General features: G+C 41.4%; 1 protein-coding gene across 1 annotated transcript; it reads left to right on the top strand.

Annotated features, from left to right (window-relative positions):
• The first annotated feature begins 2,730 nt into the window (after window positions 1-2,730).
• klhl15 (kelch-like family member 15) lies at window positions 2,731-16,827 on the top strand. The gene is made up of 10 exons (XM_047350102.1): window positions 2,731-3,120; window positions 4,790-4,877; window positions 7,182-7,320; window positions 7,876-8,064; window positions 8,151-8,375; window positions 9,330-9,491; window positions 9,711-9,920; window positions 11,164-11,354; window positions 11,665-11,933; window positions 11,982-16,827. The coding sequence occupies exons 1-10, from the start codon at window positions 3,060-3,062 to the stop codon at window positions 12,461-12,463; spliced, it is 2,016 nt and encodes a 671-aa protein (XP_047206058.1). The 5' UTR covers window positions 2,731-3,059; the 3' UTR covers window positions 12,464-16,827.
• The last annotated feature ends 387 nt before the right edge of the window (window positions 16,828-17,214 follow it).

The raw sequence follows: 17,214 nt of genomic DNA, 5'->3' as shown, positions 1-17,214 counted from the left end.
GTCCGTCGTTAGAAAGTGACGTCATTTTTATACGAATTGTAGTTCCCAGTAGGTGGGTTTGTAGTTCTAAAGACCTGTCATAGAATCAATATGCTTCCGAAGGTTGATGTTTATTTTAATTAGTCTAACTGATTGATGTTATCAGATTGATTTTATTTATGACGTAAATAATAATTGTGATGGGCAGACATGAAAGAATGCAAAAACAATCATATTCAATAAATTAGGATATTATTGAAATATAAAATTTTTTGGTTAACTAAACATATATAAAATAATTACACACAGTCTGATGTTTTTAAGCCATTATTTCTGTTAATTATGACGATTTTCCAATTACAGCTAATGGAAACATGACATTTAAGACATTAAATGTCATGTAATAAAAAATGTTAATACAGAAATGTGGATTTAAAGAAAAGTATGTTTAATACCTGCTTAAAGGTATTGCTTCTTCCATAGTGGATCACGGGGAAGCTGGTGCCTATTTCCAGCAGTCTATGGGTGAGAGGCGGGGTACCTCCCTGGACAGGTTGCCAGTCCACCGCAGGGCAACACAGACACACACAGGGCAAGCAACCACGCACACACTCATTCACACCTAAGGGAAATTTAGAGAGACCAATTAACCTAAAAGTCATGTTTGTGGACTGTGGGAGGAAGCCAGAATACCCGGAGAGAACCCACACATGCACAAGGAGAACGTGGAAACTCCTTGCCTGGAATTAAACCCAGGATCTTCTTGCTGCAAGGCAACAGTGCTACCAACTGTGCCACAATGCAGCCCTGCTTAAAGGTTATTTCTAAAATACACTTTTAATCTGAAAAATGAGCCTGATCTGAACTCATTATCTAATTTATTGAAATATAGATAGAAGAGATTGATGTGCAAAAAGACAAAGAAAGCAGCTGCTGAAATCTTTTAGTATTTATAAAGTATTTTTGCTGCTATGTGCGGATCCATTTAATTTGGTTTATAATCGTCTAATAACCTATAAAAACATTTTTTTGATATCAAAGTATTGCATAGAGTGGTACAATTTGTAAAAGCAAAGAGACAAACACAAAAACAAAGTCTTATTGTTGCAAAATGGAAGTTTTTGCTCACTTTCCTCCCTGTCCACCATCGGGTCCGTTTCTCTCCAGTTCCGAGTCCCAACCAGCAAAACCAGCAAAGTATTTACCTTGTGAAATAATGAGAAATGGTTATGGATAAAATCAAGATTTAATGTTAAAATGATCAGTGTAAAGACTATACAATTGAACAGATACAGAGTGACATTCACCTTCGGTACCGGGCCCCCCTCAGCCCATCTAAGGGATGAACCGAGAGGAACAAAGAATGGAGCACGAGTCCTGCTTTTATCTATGCCTGTTCTTAACCCTCCTAATTGGTTTCATCCTCTTATCAGTTTATCCTTGATTGTGTGTTGCATCTTATGTGATATCAACAGTTAGGTTGTATAAGCTGTAGCAGTGAGTAGATAAGCAACAAGGGCAGATATATTTAATTAGGGCAGCAAAGAGATGATTAGAAAAAAGCCACAGAATCATACATCCATAACATTATCTTGCAAACCATACTGATAGCAATGCCCCTCATCAGATTTCTGACAGAGGATTCAAAAGAATAATCTGAAGAATAGTCCAGGAGCAGAGGAGGAGAACTCTCAGTAAGATTTATGAGTAGTTGCATTGAACTGCAATGGCTGCTATGAACACTTACTACACAAGACTCCACTGGTAAAGAAAAAGCATGCTGAAGATTGTTTACAATTTTCTACAAAAGACATGCCAGTGAAATACTGGGAGAATATAGTCTTGTCAAATGGGGCTAAAGCTGAACTCTTTGGATGTCATTGCATGCACTAAGCAGCAGCTCTGTTCTCTGGTACTTTGGACCAGCTGTGATTATCATCTTTAAACAAAAACTTATTCCAATTGTTATTTATAAAAATTATTTTTGCTTTAAATGTACAATGCCCAGGACTGCACGGTGGCCTTCACTGTGGTTCTTTCTGCATGGAGTTAGCATGGTCTTCCCGTGCATGCGTGAGTTCTCACCGGGTACTCCAGCTTCCTCCCACAGGCCAAAAACATGACTGTTAGGTAAATTGGTCTCTCTACATTGCCCTTAGGTTTGAATGAGTGTGTGCAAGGTTGTTTGTCCTGTATGTCTCTGTGTTGCCCTGTGATGGATTAGTGACCTGTCCAGGGTGTACCCTACCTCTCGCCCATAGACTGCTGGAGATAGGCACCAGCTCCCCCTTGACCCACTATGGAATAAACAGAATAGAAGATGCATGAATGTACAATGCACAAACAATTGCATATAAAGTCTGTGTGGTGGCTTTTGGATGACGGATTAAACTGCAAGTAGGCCCCCAAATCAGATTTAGCTTGGGATCTTATAAAACCTTTGGCAGGACCTGATGCTATTAGTTATAAAGTGAATGTATATTGATTTAGGTTGATTGATTTGATTTATAACACAATTAATAATAGTGATGCCCAAACAAAACAGTGCACCGTCACATTCAATGAATTAGAATGGGTTTCAATGCGACTTGTACCTTTAGTTTTTTTTATTGGTCTGTTGTAATATTCTAATCATAAATGTCCTGTTTTTATTAGCTGTAAGCAGAAAATCGTCATAATTAACAGAAATAAAAGTCTGAGTGTAACTAATGAATGTGTTTCACTTAGTGAACAGAGTTCTGAAATAAATGAGCTTTTTAAAAGTATTTCAATTTATTGAATGGGTCTGTACAGTAATGGGACTCCAGAAAAGAATTTTTCCCTTCAACTGTAGTGATGCATCCTCGTAAATACACAATCTTCGCCGCTCTGCTCACCGCCATTCAGTTCCGCCCAGAAAGGAAATGACGCCGGTTGCAGAAGATGGAGTCCGTAAATCCTGTGGGCTGCCGTGGTTCTGTAGCCGTCTAATTTAGAGCCGTGTAGGGGGTCCTTCCGTCCGTCAAATGGATTACCGTCGGAATCCGGCAGTTCGCCGCTGCCCTCCTCTCTCCTGAACCCGGAGCTGAACCCCTAACTTCATGTCCGACGGAGCCAGAGCTGCCTGGTCGAAGAGGGGTTGTGGGGATTCGCACCGCCGAGGTGAGACGGCTGGATTTTAGCCGCTAAGCTAAAGCCTGTTTCACCGATCTGGACTGAGCCGTGACAGTCAAACTGGCCTCAGACAGGTGGTTTAAACCGTCTTCCTCTGGTACATCCTGCTAAAAACGAGTTAACGTCGTCGGCTGTGAGAACCGAGCCGCTGTGGGGATCTTTGTTTTGGACCTCTGGTCTCAGCATGAAGTAACCCTTCAGCTCACTGGAGGAATGAAACTAAGGAGGAAAACACACCGGGTGTCGGTTAAACCCAAAGCACAGCTGCTCATATCGGTCTGAATGGGGTCAAACATCACGATAATCGCTTCTTTATTAGCATTTAGCTCCAGTCCGCCATGCTTTCTTGTAACAAACAGTTGTTGTAACTCACACATCCAATTATACAGCGCCATTCTGGCTCAGGTGTTACTGTGAGAGCGGCAGGTGTTAGCCTGCTCTCTGTAATTAATCTCTGCTGATTGCCAGCTACAGTCTCAGGTGTTGTACACCTGTTGTTTTCAGTCAGGGTCAATCCGGGTCATTTCCTCTCAAACCCGGGTTACATTTGTTCTCTGGTAAAGAAATGCACCTTTCTGACCAGGAAGTCTCTTTATCCATAGAGGATAAAAACTTTAGCTTAATTCAGTTTATTTATATTGGGCCAAGTAGCACACTATCCTAAACTCTCTTTACTCGACAGAAAGTCATTTCCAGTTATACAGAAAATAATTATGATACAATTCAATCAATTTGTGTTGATCATTTTATGACAGTTAAAAATGGTTCTAAGAAAGTGCAGCTGAGTGAACTGATTCATCAACTTTGCATCAAGGTCTGTCCCTGAGCAAACATGTGACGACAGTGGAAAGGAAACATTTCCTTTTTAACTGGGAAAACCTTCAGCAGAATTGGCCATATGAGCAGCCATCTGCTGGGGCTTGAGACAACTCCAAAGAGACACAGATGAGCCAGGGGTACTTTTTAAAGAGAAAGAAACAACCTTTTCCTGTTTTACAAACCAGCTAAGAGTACACAAAGTTTATAAGAGCAGTAGCTCCAACACAGCTGAACACAAAAGGACTGGGGCAGGAGTACCTTCTATGGGAATGTAAAGAGTAAACAAAGGTTGTGGCAGCAGTAGCTCCATTCAGAAAACACTGATAATCACAGAAGCACTAAGATGGGAATTCTTTCTAAAGGAAAGATGAAAACAGATTTTTTTTAGCAGCAGAATGTCAGTTTCAGAGACACAGTAACACTGAGCTAGGAGTACTTTCTATAGAAAATAAAAACATAATGCACAGATTTAATGGCAACAAACGGTTTATCCCTAGTTCTGCTCAGGACAGACACAAAGCCAAACACAGAGAAACTGAGCCTGGAAGACTTTCTATAAGGAATAAAAAACAAATGGGGAGAAAACACAATCAGAGCAGTAACTGCAAATATTGCATAAATTGAGTCAATTGTGATATTTTTTTCAGGCCTGTAGACGTCATACAGCTCATCACCATGAAGCAATTTGTTTTACTGTCTAAACCACTCGCGTACAAAAATTAATTTAATACAAGTCGGCTTATTCTGCTTCAAAACAAGCTGACCAGATGGTATCAGTTGTTTAGAAATGACTGCATCGTCTTGGACTGATCCACCTGTTTCTGTGCCCTTCTGTCAGAACCGGGGAAACATAAACACAGGAAATGCGAGCGGGCCCTTAGCGCTCAGCCGTCACAGCCTGTGATCATTCGCCCGGGCTCCAAAAGGTAAGACTCTAAATACCAAAGGGGTCAGTTTCTCTTTGTCACTTGTCAGATTTCTTGCTGTTTTCTTTGTTTTGGGATGTGGAAAAAAAACTCGTTTGTAAAGTGCTGTTTTTTTAAGTAAAATTTTGTGATTTCCATCTCATAGAAACCACATTCAGCTGATATTTTATTGTGTAAATAGTCAAATGAGTGGGATCTTATAATGCAGACGTAGATAGAAGGTTTTACCTACTCTTGACTTGCGTTTGTAGCCAGAAGCCAAAGTAAAGCGTTAGAAAGCACGGGGAACCATTGCTCTTAACGGCTGAAAACAGTCGGACCACTTGGAAGAAAAATCCAAAGAAATGAAAGTTCCGATGTACTACGCTCTACCTCTGTTTCCTATTGACTCCACAGCTTAGCTGCAGACTCTGCAACATGTGCTCCAGGCAGGTTACTGTACTCACAGGGCTGCTGGGATTCAGAGTAAACATTTAAACAGAATGTTAGCAGACAGACCCACTAAAATGGCCACATGGTCGACAGAAACACATCAAAATAGTTGGAATAAAACAGTTTTAAACCTTTTAGTCCTTAAAATTCCTGAGCTCAGTATGTTGCATTGTGGCCTCCTCTTTTACCAGCAGTTGACTGCTGGGAACTTTTTTTCTCTGTTGCTCGTTGATCTTCTCAATAATTAATGACACAATAAACATTGATGTCTAAACTAAATTGCTCCAGTTTTAACCAGACACCTCCTACTATAAACACTGTTTTCCCTCCCCTTTATAGGATGGACGGATGGCATTTTTGTCCCATAGAAAGCAGAGAATCAGCCGATGTCTCTGTGCCTGTCTAATAAATATAGCTGAATATCATCAACATAATGATCAAATTTTATTTAAAATTCTGTAAAATAAAAACCCAAAGTAAAGGGATCTGGCCCAAGAACTGAGCCCTGTGGTACACCTTAACTAACTGTAATCTTGTGGCTAAGGAAGACCAACTATTTTTCAGTTACCAGCTGGATAGATATAGGGCTGAAACAATTAATCAGATATTAAAATATTCGTCAACTAATTTAGTAATCGAGTACTTGTTAACTGGAGTATACAGAATCTGAAACATGCCATTTGCTGGAAGAACAACCCGCTCAGAGCTGTAATTAGAATAAATTTGTACAACAAATATATACATTTAGCATTTAAGATGAAGAACCTTCTTTGTCCGTAAATATGCTCTATCCAGAACTCAAGTGGCCCGGCTTTAGCTTCACCTGCTTCAGATTCTGTAAGAAAATCTCCTATTAAGCACCGTTTGCTATCTGATTATTAATCGAAAAAATTGTCGCCAGATTAATTAATTAGCAAAATAATTGTTAGTTACAGCCCTAGTTAGATGGATGGATTCATTATTGGTAAAAAAATAATAATTAAACAATAATCAAATTGAACAAAAATAACAACAGTTGTCATGGTAACGGCTCCGTTCAGGTCCTCTGTCATTTTATCATTTTTTCCTGTGTAAAGAATCCACGGTGTGTTGAAAGCACACCGTTTTTCTTCTTAAATGACCGTTATTTTACTACATGAGGATTTTCATTTACTCCTAATTTTTATTTTGTCTATTTGAATTTCTTTTTTTGCTAAAATGTAATATTTATCCGGATTCATCTTTAATTTATGGCAGGAACTAACTGCTGCATCCCAACACTGTTTTCACTCTGAGCCGGTAAATATCCGGTGAATTTGTTTCCACCTTTTGAACCTGTTGTCATCAACAGAGCGGCCGATCACGTGTGCGCATAGAACACGTGTGTGTTCACGTGTTCAGCCGTGCTGTGGCTCAGTAAACCTGCTTTAACGCTGTTTTGGCTCTGTCGTTCAGGTGATTGACGCTCAGAAAAGGGAGTTTGTTAGCATCTACTGGACACAAGGGGCACTGTCCTCTGATTGGCTCGGACAACCCCCTCTGACATGCCCGTGGCCAATCAGAGGTGAGTGTGTGTTTGTGGATGTTTCCATGTGTTTACTGTTAGGTTACTGTGTGAGCACGGCTGCAGATTTCCACGCAGGACGAAGCGATGTGCTGGAGGTTCTCCCTCTGACTGTTGCAGTGCAGCAGGGTGTTTCACCCGTCTCTCTGCACTTCAGATGGACAGTCAGGATGCAGCAGCTGAAGTGCTGACCACCTTCTCTAATGTCCCTCCAGCTGCTGCAGCGCTCACACAAGCACAGCCTTTCATTTAGAGAGAATATATATGTTTCGTTTGAGTTTATTTTCCACTCTGACTCACTGATGCTCCGTTTTCCCTCACACCCCCAGGTGTGTTATGTCGGGGGGAGATGTGGAGGTATACCTGTCCCAGGTGCACGATGGGAGCGTGTCATCGGGTTTCCGTGCGCTGTACGAGGAGCGTCTGCTGCTGGATGTCACGCTGATGATAGAGGAACACCACTTCCAGGTACCTTAATGCTGCATTTATTGACGGTTTGGGAAACATCTGGTAAAATCTCTTTGTTCGTCCGTTCAGATGAATATCAGAGACGCACTGATCAGTTCAATTTTTTTTCCTTACCAACTATAATTAACAGCTTTTAAAGTATTATTATATGTGTGCAAGAGAAAGATCTGCTGTAAAGCTGGTTTTTACTGATATTTTTAAAAACTAAAACTAAATGATTAGGAGGTTGTCATCTTAAGCTGATTTAAGCATCGTCTGTTAGCAGTAAGCACAATTCACACGGTTGGCATTAATTACTGTAAACAAATGTTGCATCTTTTGAGTGCAGCTTGGAGTGAGATGACGGTGTGGGTTCTGGCACATGTTCCTGTTAAAACAGATGAACAAGAGGAAGAATTTCTTCTTCTGTTGTTTTTAAGGTCATATTTTCTGAAGGCAGTGATGTTGAATTGAAATGTATTTATTTTAACATTTGGAATATGGATCGTGTCAGACCAAGTATGTTTCCCTCGACCACAAAGCAGGTTAAATAAGGTGTGTTGACTCCTCCCACAGGCCCACAAGGCGCTGCTGGCCACCCAGAGCGACTACTTCCGGGTCATGTTCACAGCTGACATGAGGGAGCGGGACCAGGATAAGATCCACATGAAAGGGCTGACAGCTGCTGGCTTCGGCCACATTCTCAGATTCATGTATTACGGTTCTCTGGAGCTCAGTATGCCCACCGTGCAGGAGATCCTGCAGGTAATCAGTGCCGCTCTGGTGAGCCGTGTAAAGGTGAAAGTTTAACTCGGTCCTGACAGAATTAAAAACTTGTCCTGTCCCTGCAGGCGGCCATGTATGTCCAGCTGACGGAGGCAGTGGAGTTCTGCTGCTCCTTCCTGTTGGCTAAGATCTGTCTGGAGAACTGTGCCGAGGTCATGCGCCTCCTGGAGGACTTCAGCGTCGGCGTGGAGGGCGTCCAGGAGCAGCTTGACAACTTCCTCCTCGAAAACTTTGTCCCTCTGATGAGCCGGTCCGACTTCCTGTCCTACCTCAGCCTGGAGAGACTCCAGGTTTGACAGAAGATGCTAAACATCCATGTTCTCGATGTGTAACCCTCCATCTCTGATTGATTTGGTTTGGATGAAGCTTTTTTCTTCATCACATATAAAACCTTAATTTTCTCATGGATTTTACTGGGATTTTAGATCAACACATAGTAAAGCATGATTGTGAAGGTATTATTTTAATCTTAAACGGCATGCGTTTCTATTTAGCTGTCCAAAGGAAATATTCTACCTTTGCACATCTAGAGACGGACATTTTTTCCCATTCTTCGTCTTGCCACAGATCCCCAGTTGGATTTAGATGTGAACCTTGACTAGGCTGTTTTAACACATGACTATGCTTTGATCTAAACCATCCTAGTGTGGCTGTATGTTTAGGGACGTCCTGCTGGAAGGTGAAACTCTCTTTTCCTTCCAGGATTGTCCTGGATTTAGCTCCATCTGTCTTCTTCCATCAATTCTGACCAGCTTCCCTGTCCCTGCTTAAGAAAAGCATCCCCATAGCATAATACTGCCACTACCATGTTTTCCTGTGTGATGATGCAGCGTTGGTCTTTCTTTAGATACAGTGTTTTGCTCATAGGCCAGAATGGTCAATTTTGGTCTCACCTGACCAGAGCACCTTCTTCCACATATCTGTGTCTCCCACATGGCTTGTGGGAAGCTTTAAACTATGTCTGCCTTCTTGGTTCTCTTACATAGAAGCTAAATTTCTTCCCCACCATGATACATAGTGGTGGTAGCATCATGCTGTGGGGATCCTTTTCTTCAGCTGGGAGCTGGAAGCTGGTCAGAGTAAATGGGAAACTGTATGGAGCTAGCAAGGATCTATCCTGTTTGTTCCAGTTCAAAGTTATGCACTGCTTGATCTGTCACATAAAACAGTTCAAAGGTTAATGCTTCTATAAGGTGTTAGAGGGGGAACATGAAGAAATCACATTGTCCTGTCTTTGGAACCAGGCCTACCTGAACAGCGATGCTCTGAGTCGCTACCCAGAAATCGAGCTGTACGAGGCTGTCCAGGGGTGGCTGAGACACGACCGGCGGCGCTGGAGGCATACGGACACCATCGTGCAGTCCATCCGGTTCTGTCTCATGACTCCTGCAGACATCTTTGAGAAGGTGAGAGCAACGTTCTGGCCGACACAACAGGAACTCGTCAGCTTATGTTCAAGTGGGGATGTTCGCTGTTCTATCTCTTTAGTTTTAGCTGTAGGAGTTGGTGATCTACTGGTCAACAAAGTATTCAGATTGTTTATGAGAAAGTTGCTGCAGAGTAACTCGCGCTACAAGTAAGGAACTCATGTTGAGGCTAAGGGTCCTCTCATTGTGTCTCCTCAGGTGAAAACATCAGAGTTCTACCGTTACTCCAGACAACTGAGGCAGGAGGTGGATCAGGCCCTCAGCTATTTCCATGATGTCAACCAGCAGCCTCTGATGGAGACGCGATCCAACCGGATTCGCTCTGTCCGCCCGCAGACCGCCGTCTTCAGGGGGATGATCGGCCACAGCATGGTGAACAGCAAGATCCTGCTGCTGCAGCGTCCGAAGGTGGCTGATCCCACCGTCTTTCCTTTGGATTCTTCTAATTCTTTACCATAGTTCTGATCGTTAGTTCCCCCGACTTTTAATTGTCAGACACAACAATAGAGTGAATCAGCTCTTTTCCCACTGGCTCATTTTAGTTGGAGTGGCTCGGCTCGGCTCGGCTCGGCTCCACCCGGTACTGGTTGTGTTTCCACAGACCTACTGGCGGCTGAAGCCCCGCCTCCAGGCGTCAGTGTAGTCGCTGTGCTTGATGATTAAAAATAATAAATAGAAAATAAAAACATAAATAAATTAATACTAATGTTTGCATTACTGTACATGCAAGAATGTCTTATTTATGTTTCTTTGTCTTATTTATCTAAAATGATCCACTGGTAAAATGATCTGGACCACAGCCCAGCCAGAACTTCTAAAATAAGGCTCAGAGGTTCTGACGTGAGGGGGAGGTGCCAGGAGGAGCCGAGAGGAGAGACGCTGCTGTCTGGATGGTGAAGCTCCAAAGTTTCCCTGAAGAAGTTACATTTTGGGCTTCGTGAGGAAGTTTTTGTCTCAGCCATGTCAATAACGAGGACCAGGACTTTAAAGTGCAAACCGCGGACTTTTGAACGCAGTGAAGTTAGTTTTAGTCATTCGTGCTTCGTGGATTTGCCGGGATCGTCCTCCAGTTTGATCTGATGAAGGCAGTCTGATTACAGGCAGCTGCTCTCTGCCTGCTCCCTCCTCCTTCAGATGCTGGTTTGCTGAAGGACCGAACAGCTGATAGGATGTTATTAAATACTGCGCCCCCCTACCTGTGTGTAATTCAAAAACCTGATGTGTCCTTCTTCTTTTCTTTCAGCCCTCAGGCTGGTTTATGATCTGTAAATGGTCAAATTATATTTCGGTTTGACCCGCTCTGGCTATTTTGGACCCTAATATTGTAGTCGCTCATGAATTTTATGAAGTTTTCGCTCCACAACTTCAGCAAAAAACCTTATTTCTCCTGGTCCCATGGCTAATGAGTGAACAGCAATCTGTTCACGTCACGAGTCCCGACTCGGCCCTGGTCGGATCTGCTCAGGAGCAGGGACCAAAACGGTAAATACCGGTACAGAAAAAACAATAATGGAAACACTCACAAAGCGAGCCGAGCCGAGTGGAGCGGAGCGGAGCCGGGCTAAACAGAGCCAGTGGAAAAGGGGCTAGTTTGGTCCATAGAGACAGCCCTGTTAGCTTGGTGCCAGTAACTGTTGATTCTGTATTTTAGGTGTGGTGGGAACTGGAGGGTCCTCAGGTGCCGCTCAGACCGGACTGCTTGGCCATCGTCAATAACTTTGCCTTCCTGCTGGGCGGCGAGGAGCTGGGGCCTGACGGGGAGTTTCACGCCTCCTCCAAAGTTTATCGCTACGACCCTCGGCAGAACTCGTGGCTTCGCATGGCGGACATGTCTGTTCCCAGGTCAGACAAGTCTGAAGTTCTTTGAACTTTTGACCTTTGCTCTAAAAGCACAGACAATTCACCTTGACTAAGGTTTTTAGTCAATGATCTTGACTAAAAAACTGATTTTGACAGAGGTTCTCCATTTAATCTGACTGATCCTGTGATCAGAAAAATCCTGTGATTTTGTGAAGAGAAATGGGCAAAAAATTCAGTCTGTAGATGTTCAAGCTGATGCAGACCAACAGGTTTAACGTAAAGCAATGATTCTCGCCGTGGCACTAATATTTTTTGTTCTGTTAAATAACTTTTTATGCTGCTTGTCTTGTAGGTCAGAGTTCGCTGTCGGAGTCATCGGGAAGTTCATTTACGCAGTGGCAGGCCGCACCCGAGACGAGACGTTCTACTCCACAGAACGCTACGACATCACAGAGGACCGCTGGGAGTTTGTGGATCCGTATCCTGTAAACAAGTACGGCCATGAGGGGACCGTCCTAAACGGCAAACTGTACATCACAGGTGGGATCACGTCCTCCTCCACCTCCAAGCAGGTGTGTGTGTTCGATCCGGGTCGGGAGGCAGGCGGAGGTGGAGGTGGAGGCGGCGGCGGCGGCGGAGGAGGAGGGGGTGGTGGTGGTGGTGGTTCAGGCGGCTCGGACTCTCACAGGACACGCACAGCACGTGGCCCGCTGCTGCCGGGCACCCATGCCAGCTGCTGGGAGAACAAATCCAAAATGAACTACGCGCGCTGCTTCCACAAGATGATCTCCCACAACGGGAAGCTGTACGTGTTCGGAGGGGTGTGTGTGATCCTGCGGGCGTCCTTCGAGTCGCAGGGCTGCCCGTCCACTGAGGTGTACGACCCGGAGACGGACGAGTGGACCATCCTTGCCTCCATGCCCATCGGGCGCAGCGGCCACGGGGTGGCAGTGTTGGACAGGCAGATCATGGTGCTGGGCGGTCTGTGCTACAACGGCCACTACAGTGACTCCATCCTCACCTTCGACCCCGACGAGAACAAGTGGAAGGAGGACGAGTATCCCAGGATGCCTTGCAAACTGGACGGTCTGCAGGTGTGCAGCCTGCACTTCCCAGAGTATGTGCTGGAGCACGTCAGACGCTGCAGCTGAGGTCTGCTTCTCGCCACGGTTCGTTTTATACAGACAGACTGTTCAAGGACTGAGGTGTCCTGCTGGGGAAATCAGGTGTTTCCAGGTGGGCGACCCCTGATCTTTTAAACTAGAGACCAGCACTTACCGTAAGGTGAGGAATAGGTGGCTGGGGCCATAGAGTCGCTCTTTCTTATCGATGAAGGTGGCCGACTTGTGGCTTGATGAGGCATCTCATGTAACCAGTCAGCGCCCACATTTTCAGAATTACCTTTCTCAGAAAATTAAAGAAAAAATGATGTCAGGGCGAAAACAAAAAAAAGATTTAATTCTGCTGGTTCATGTTTGGACTGTGTCTATACTCACCTGTTATATTTAGACCACCTGGTCAGGCTTGCTGCAGAAACGCACTGGAAGCGGCTGAGTCCAGCTTCGGCAGCAAATTCACAAATCACAGAAATGTGTTTAACGAATCCCACTCGGGATGGGTTTCTCCGCTCGCTTCCAGAGGCTCGTACATGAAGATTTTTTTAAAATAGGTTAGCAGAAATATTACCACTATTTTAAATCCCTGCAAAATACCTAATAGCTAAATTAATCAGATATACAACAAAAATAACACTATATTCTGTAGTGTAGTTGATTGTATAATCTGTCTCCAAATATAAAGTACAGTCAGTAGGAAACCATGGAAGACATACAGCAGATGCATCAAATCCTGCCACCAGCTTTAAACTCGCACATTATCAACTCATACGGTTTCGTTTTTGCTTCCAGTGCGTTCCAGCTTTCAATCCCAGTTCTTCTCTTTGATTTCAGATATCCACCTTACTGTGTTCATCTAACACTGCATCACCGTGTCTTTCTACGCTCCCCTGCTGCCTTCTGTGAAACGGCTTGAAAGTAAATGTGTGTATTTATGAGGGAACCATTACACGGTACATCATACATGACTTGATCATACTTGATTTACTGATACTCCTGTCTATGATGAGGTTAAGGAGCTGCGCTGCTGTACCTTTGGTTTTGTTTACATTCCCTGCACTTTATCGGTTCTTAATGTGAGTATAAAAAGTGTAACCTACACTGTATCGCTGGAGGAGTTTCACTGCATCTGAAATTACTTCCTGATGGGTGGAAATGAAGTAAAATGTACCCAGTTTAAAATAAAATGATGGGTTTTGGGCATTTTAATAAATCTAGACCTCATTCAAGAACATTTTCTTTCTGCAGAATTTGAAGATTTATTTTCCACCTGACTATTAGTGGAAAATAAAGTTATGTTTTAATCTGGAGCTAGAAATGGTGACACACCAGCAATTGGGATTTTTCTGTACTAGAACATTTTAAAGGTCTTCGGTTTTTTCCGACCCATCCTTTAAACCTAAAGTATCTGTCATTCCCACACATAATCTATTCTCACACCATTATTATAATGCTAGATAGATGTCCATATAATTTTGCTGCTAGATACATTTTGATGGTGTTTTGTAACAGAAACTGAACTGGTGATGACTCAATGCTAAGATATTGCCTGCAGTCTGCTAAAAAACATCAGCTGATCTCACTTGGTTAACTTGTTTCATGTTTGCTTAGCAAAATTAATTACAGAAAAACCAAAATGTCTACAGGTTACTAAAACAATTTTATTGACCCTAGTATTAATGACTAAAATATGTAAGTTCCAGAAAACAACAAAATCAGTAGGTAAAGTTAGCTTTGGTTTATGCTAACTGCAGCTAATTTAGCAGTTAGATTTCACTTGATTTGACATAAATGTAACAATTTTACCTGATGTCTTGTTTAATTATGTCAAATAATTGAAAAACAAATTCAGCTTAATTTTCAATTATGGATAATAAATAGAAGCACACAAAATGCTAAAGTTAGCTTTAGCTTATGGTCGCTGCAACTATCTTAGCAGCTAGCTTTAACAAACTTGTCTAGTTTAGTTGTTTTTTGTCAGAGATTGTGTGTTCATTATTTACAACTTAAAATAAATATACTATAAATTTGAAAACTGAATACAGTTGAATAACAATATTACATGAGAACACAAAAAAGATGGTGTGAGTACAAAAGTTAGCCTGTGATAAACGTTTTTTAATTTCTTTTTCGCTATAAACTGCTTCAACTGCTTTCCAACTGCTGCAATTGTGTGTAAGAAAAACCTAGATCATTTTCATTCAGTGAAGGTATAAATAAAGGCAGATAATCAGTGGATAAACCTAGCTTTAGCTTATGCCAAGTTAGCTTCCACTTGATTTGGCATACAAAATGTAACAGATTTTATCTAGCTTCTTATGCTATTGCACAGGATGACTTAAAAATGCTGATTTAATAATATAATGATATCTTATGGTAAAGCTGGCTATATTTTAGGCTAGCCAGAGCTACCTTTCACTTGATTTGGCCTACAAATTTTATTTCTCCACCGTTTGTTCTCAAAATATAATATTATGTGTTTATATTTTTCAAAAAAGGTTAAGTGTAAGTGTAGTTAAATACCAGTATTGCATCACTGCCAAAATAATTCAGATGAAATTGGCCTTGGTTAGAAATGTTTGCATGAGATTCGTATTATTTCTTAGCCAGCAATACCCATTTCAACTGTTCTTGCATAATTATGTGAAATTGCAAAACAAGATAATTTTCACGTAGTTACAGATAATGGCAGCATAAAATGCTAAAATTAGCTTTAGCTTGGACTGACTGAACCTGTCAGCAGCTACCTTTTACTTGATTCAGCATGAAAACCATAACTTATCCAGTTGTTTAATACTAAAATAGATCGTGTTGATAAAATACACTTTATGAAATATGAAATGGTAATTGTTTGAAGTTTATCCTTTAACAAAAAGAAAGCATTTAAAAGTTAATAAACAATCAAATAAGTAAACAAGTTTTAATACTTCACCATTATTAATTGTTGTTGCTGTGATTAACTTTAATATTTTGTGAAATAATAAAATGACATTTTCTGATTTTAGTAAAAATCACTTATTAAAATTAGCTTCAGCCTTGGCTAACCAAAACTAGCTAGCTTGATATTAGCTTCTCTCATTTATTTGAAATAAAACCACTTTTAGCTGGCGATTAGTTTATCATCTTTCATCATAAATTTTAGTTATCTTGTTAGCATTTTGGATACAGCTGCTCTCATTTGTACCAAAATAGACAAGTGAAAACAACCAAAACATCAGTTTATGAAGAAAAAACTAGGTTTGGCTGTAGTTTAGTTGAAGGATAACACTGAAGGGTTTGTTTTGCAAGTCTTGCAATTATTTTAATTGCTTATTTCAACTTGTTTCTACAAAGTGTTCTTGTTTGAGGTCCATTGGTAATTTACCTCTGCTAAATAATTACCAGCCTTTGTTTGAACAGATTCTGTAGGTTTCTACTGACTGAGTGCTGATTTAATTTTAGACAGGTAGAAGCAACCTGCAGCGGTTTTAAACCCGCGGCTGTCTTAAAATAAAGCTTGCACCTTCCAGCAGCCCCATAACCTTGATCCAACAGGCCACGTAGCTGTTTGATGACCAGCTTTCTTTAATGTTATTTTGAGCTAACTGTGAAAAGGGCTAGAGCAAATAACGATGCAGTCTCGTCTGCCGCGTATTTATTTATTTTATGAGGTAGTGCTTTTCACTGAGCTATGCAGTAACAGTATTAGGAATGTTTATTATGCGAATTTCATTGACAGCCCAGTTTTTTTTCAAATATTTTCTTACTTTGTCTTCTGTCCTTTGCCGTTTGTCTCCATCCCTGCAGCAGCAGTGCTTGACTTACAAGTGGATCCAGTTTTTTTTTTGTTTTTTTTGAGGGGTCAGTAAAGTCAGCAAAATGGAAATGCATAAATGCAGACATTTCAAATCATACTTTATTTGCTCAAGTCTGTCTTGATGTGAGTTAAAATATATAAGGAAATTGGAAGCAAGCATTCTCTGGTTCGGAACATTTCAAATTATTTCTATGGTGCATTTATTTTTATGAAAACAAGCCTGAGCATTTCATCCCTATACATTTCCTCTGCTCACATTCAGCTGATTTTAATAAACATCACATGAACTATGTCGCCGTTTGCCTGTCGCTCTTCTCCGATATTGCTGTTTTGAAGAAGAAACTTGTAATCAATGAAGTACAACTGTCCCTATCTGAGGTACACGCAGTCATAGCACAGCATCCTTTAGTCCACCAGTCTCCAGTCTGTCAGTAGGAAAACAGAATAGAGGATGATTAAAAAAAGAAACTTACCTTGCTTATTTGACTGTATCGGAGAAAAAGAAAGATAAATCTGAATAACATATCTTACTCTGAGTAGAATCTCTTTGGAAATGATTTGTAACTCCTTTCCAGAAATAAATGTTCATACTGGTCAACCTTCAGCTGCCTGTCTCTATTCTCTTACTATTAATTTTGGGTTAATTTTTGAGTGATCTTTACTATTTACCTAATGAGGATACTTGTGACTTTAAATATACACTAACCTTCAAATGTCTTGACCCATCAATGCAGTTAGTGTCAGTTTTAAATTATAAAACAAAGTTTTTCTCATTTTGTATGTTAAAATAGAAAACAAATGATTGTTTTTTACTTTTTCATTTAAAGTCCTCAGATTTGAGTTTGATTTTCAAGGATGTCTAAGTAATTCAGATTATTGTGCAACAAACTCTTTACTTTGTTCATGTCTCCAGATGTGAACTAGAGTCATGGCTGAAAGCTTTGCCACCGATAAATGGGCTTTGTTCCTTCAGCACTTTATCGTTTACATT

The sequence above is a fragment of the Girardinichthys multiradiatus genome, chromosome 21, assembly GCF_021462225.1.
Source record: "Girardinichthys multiradiatus isolate DD_20200921_A chromosome 21, DD_fGirMul_XY1, whole genome shotgun sequence".
Lineage (NCBI taxonomy): Eukaryota > Metazoa > Chordata > Actinopteri > Cyprinodontiformes > Goodeidae > Girardinichthys > Girardinichthys multiradiatus.
Note: the sequence above shows the minus strand (reverse complement) of the source record. Positions and strands in the feature narration are given on the sequence as shown.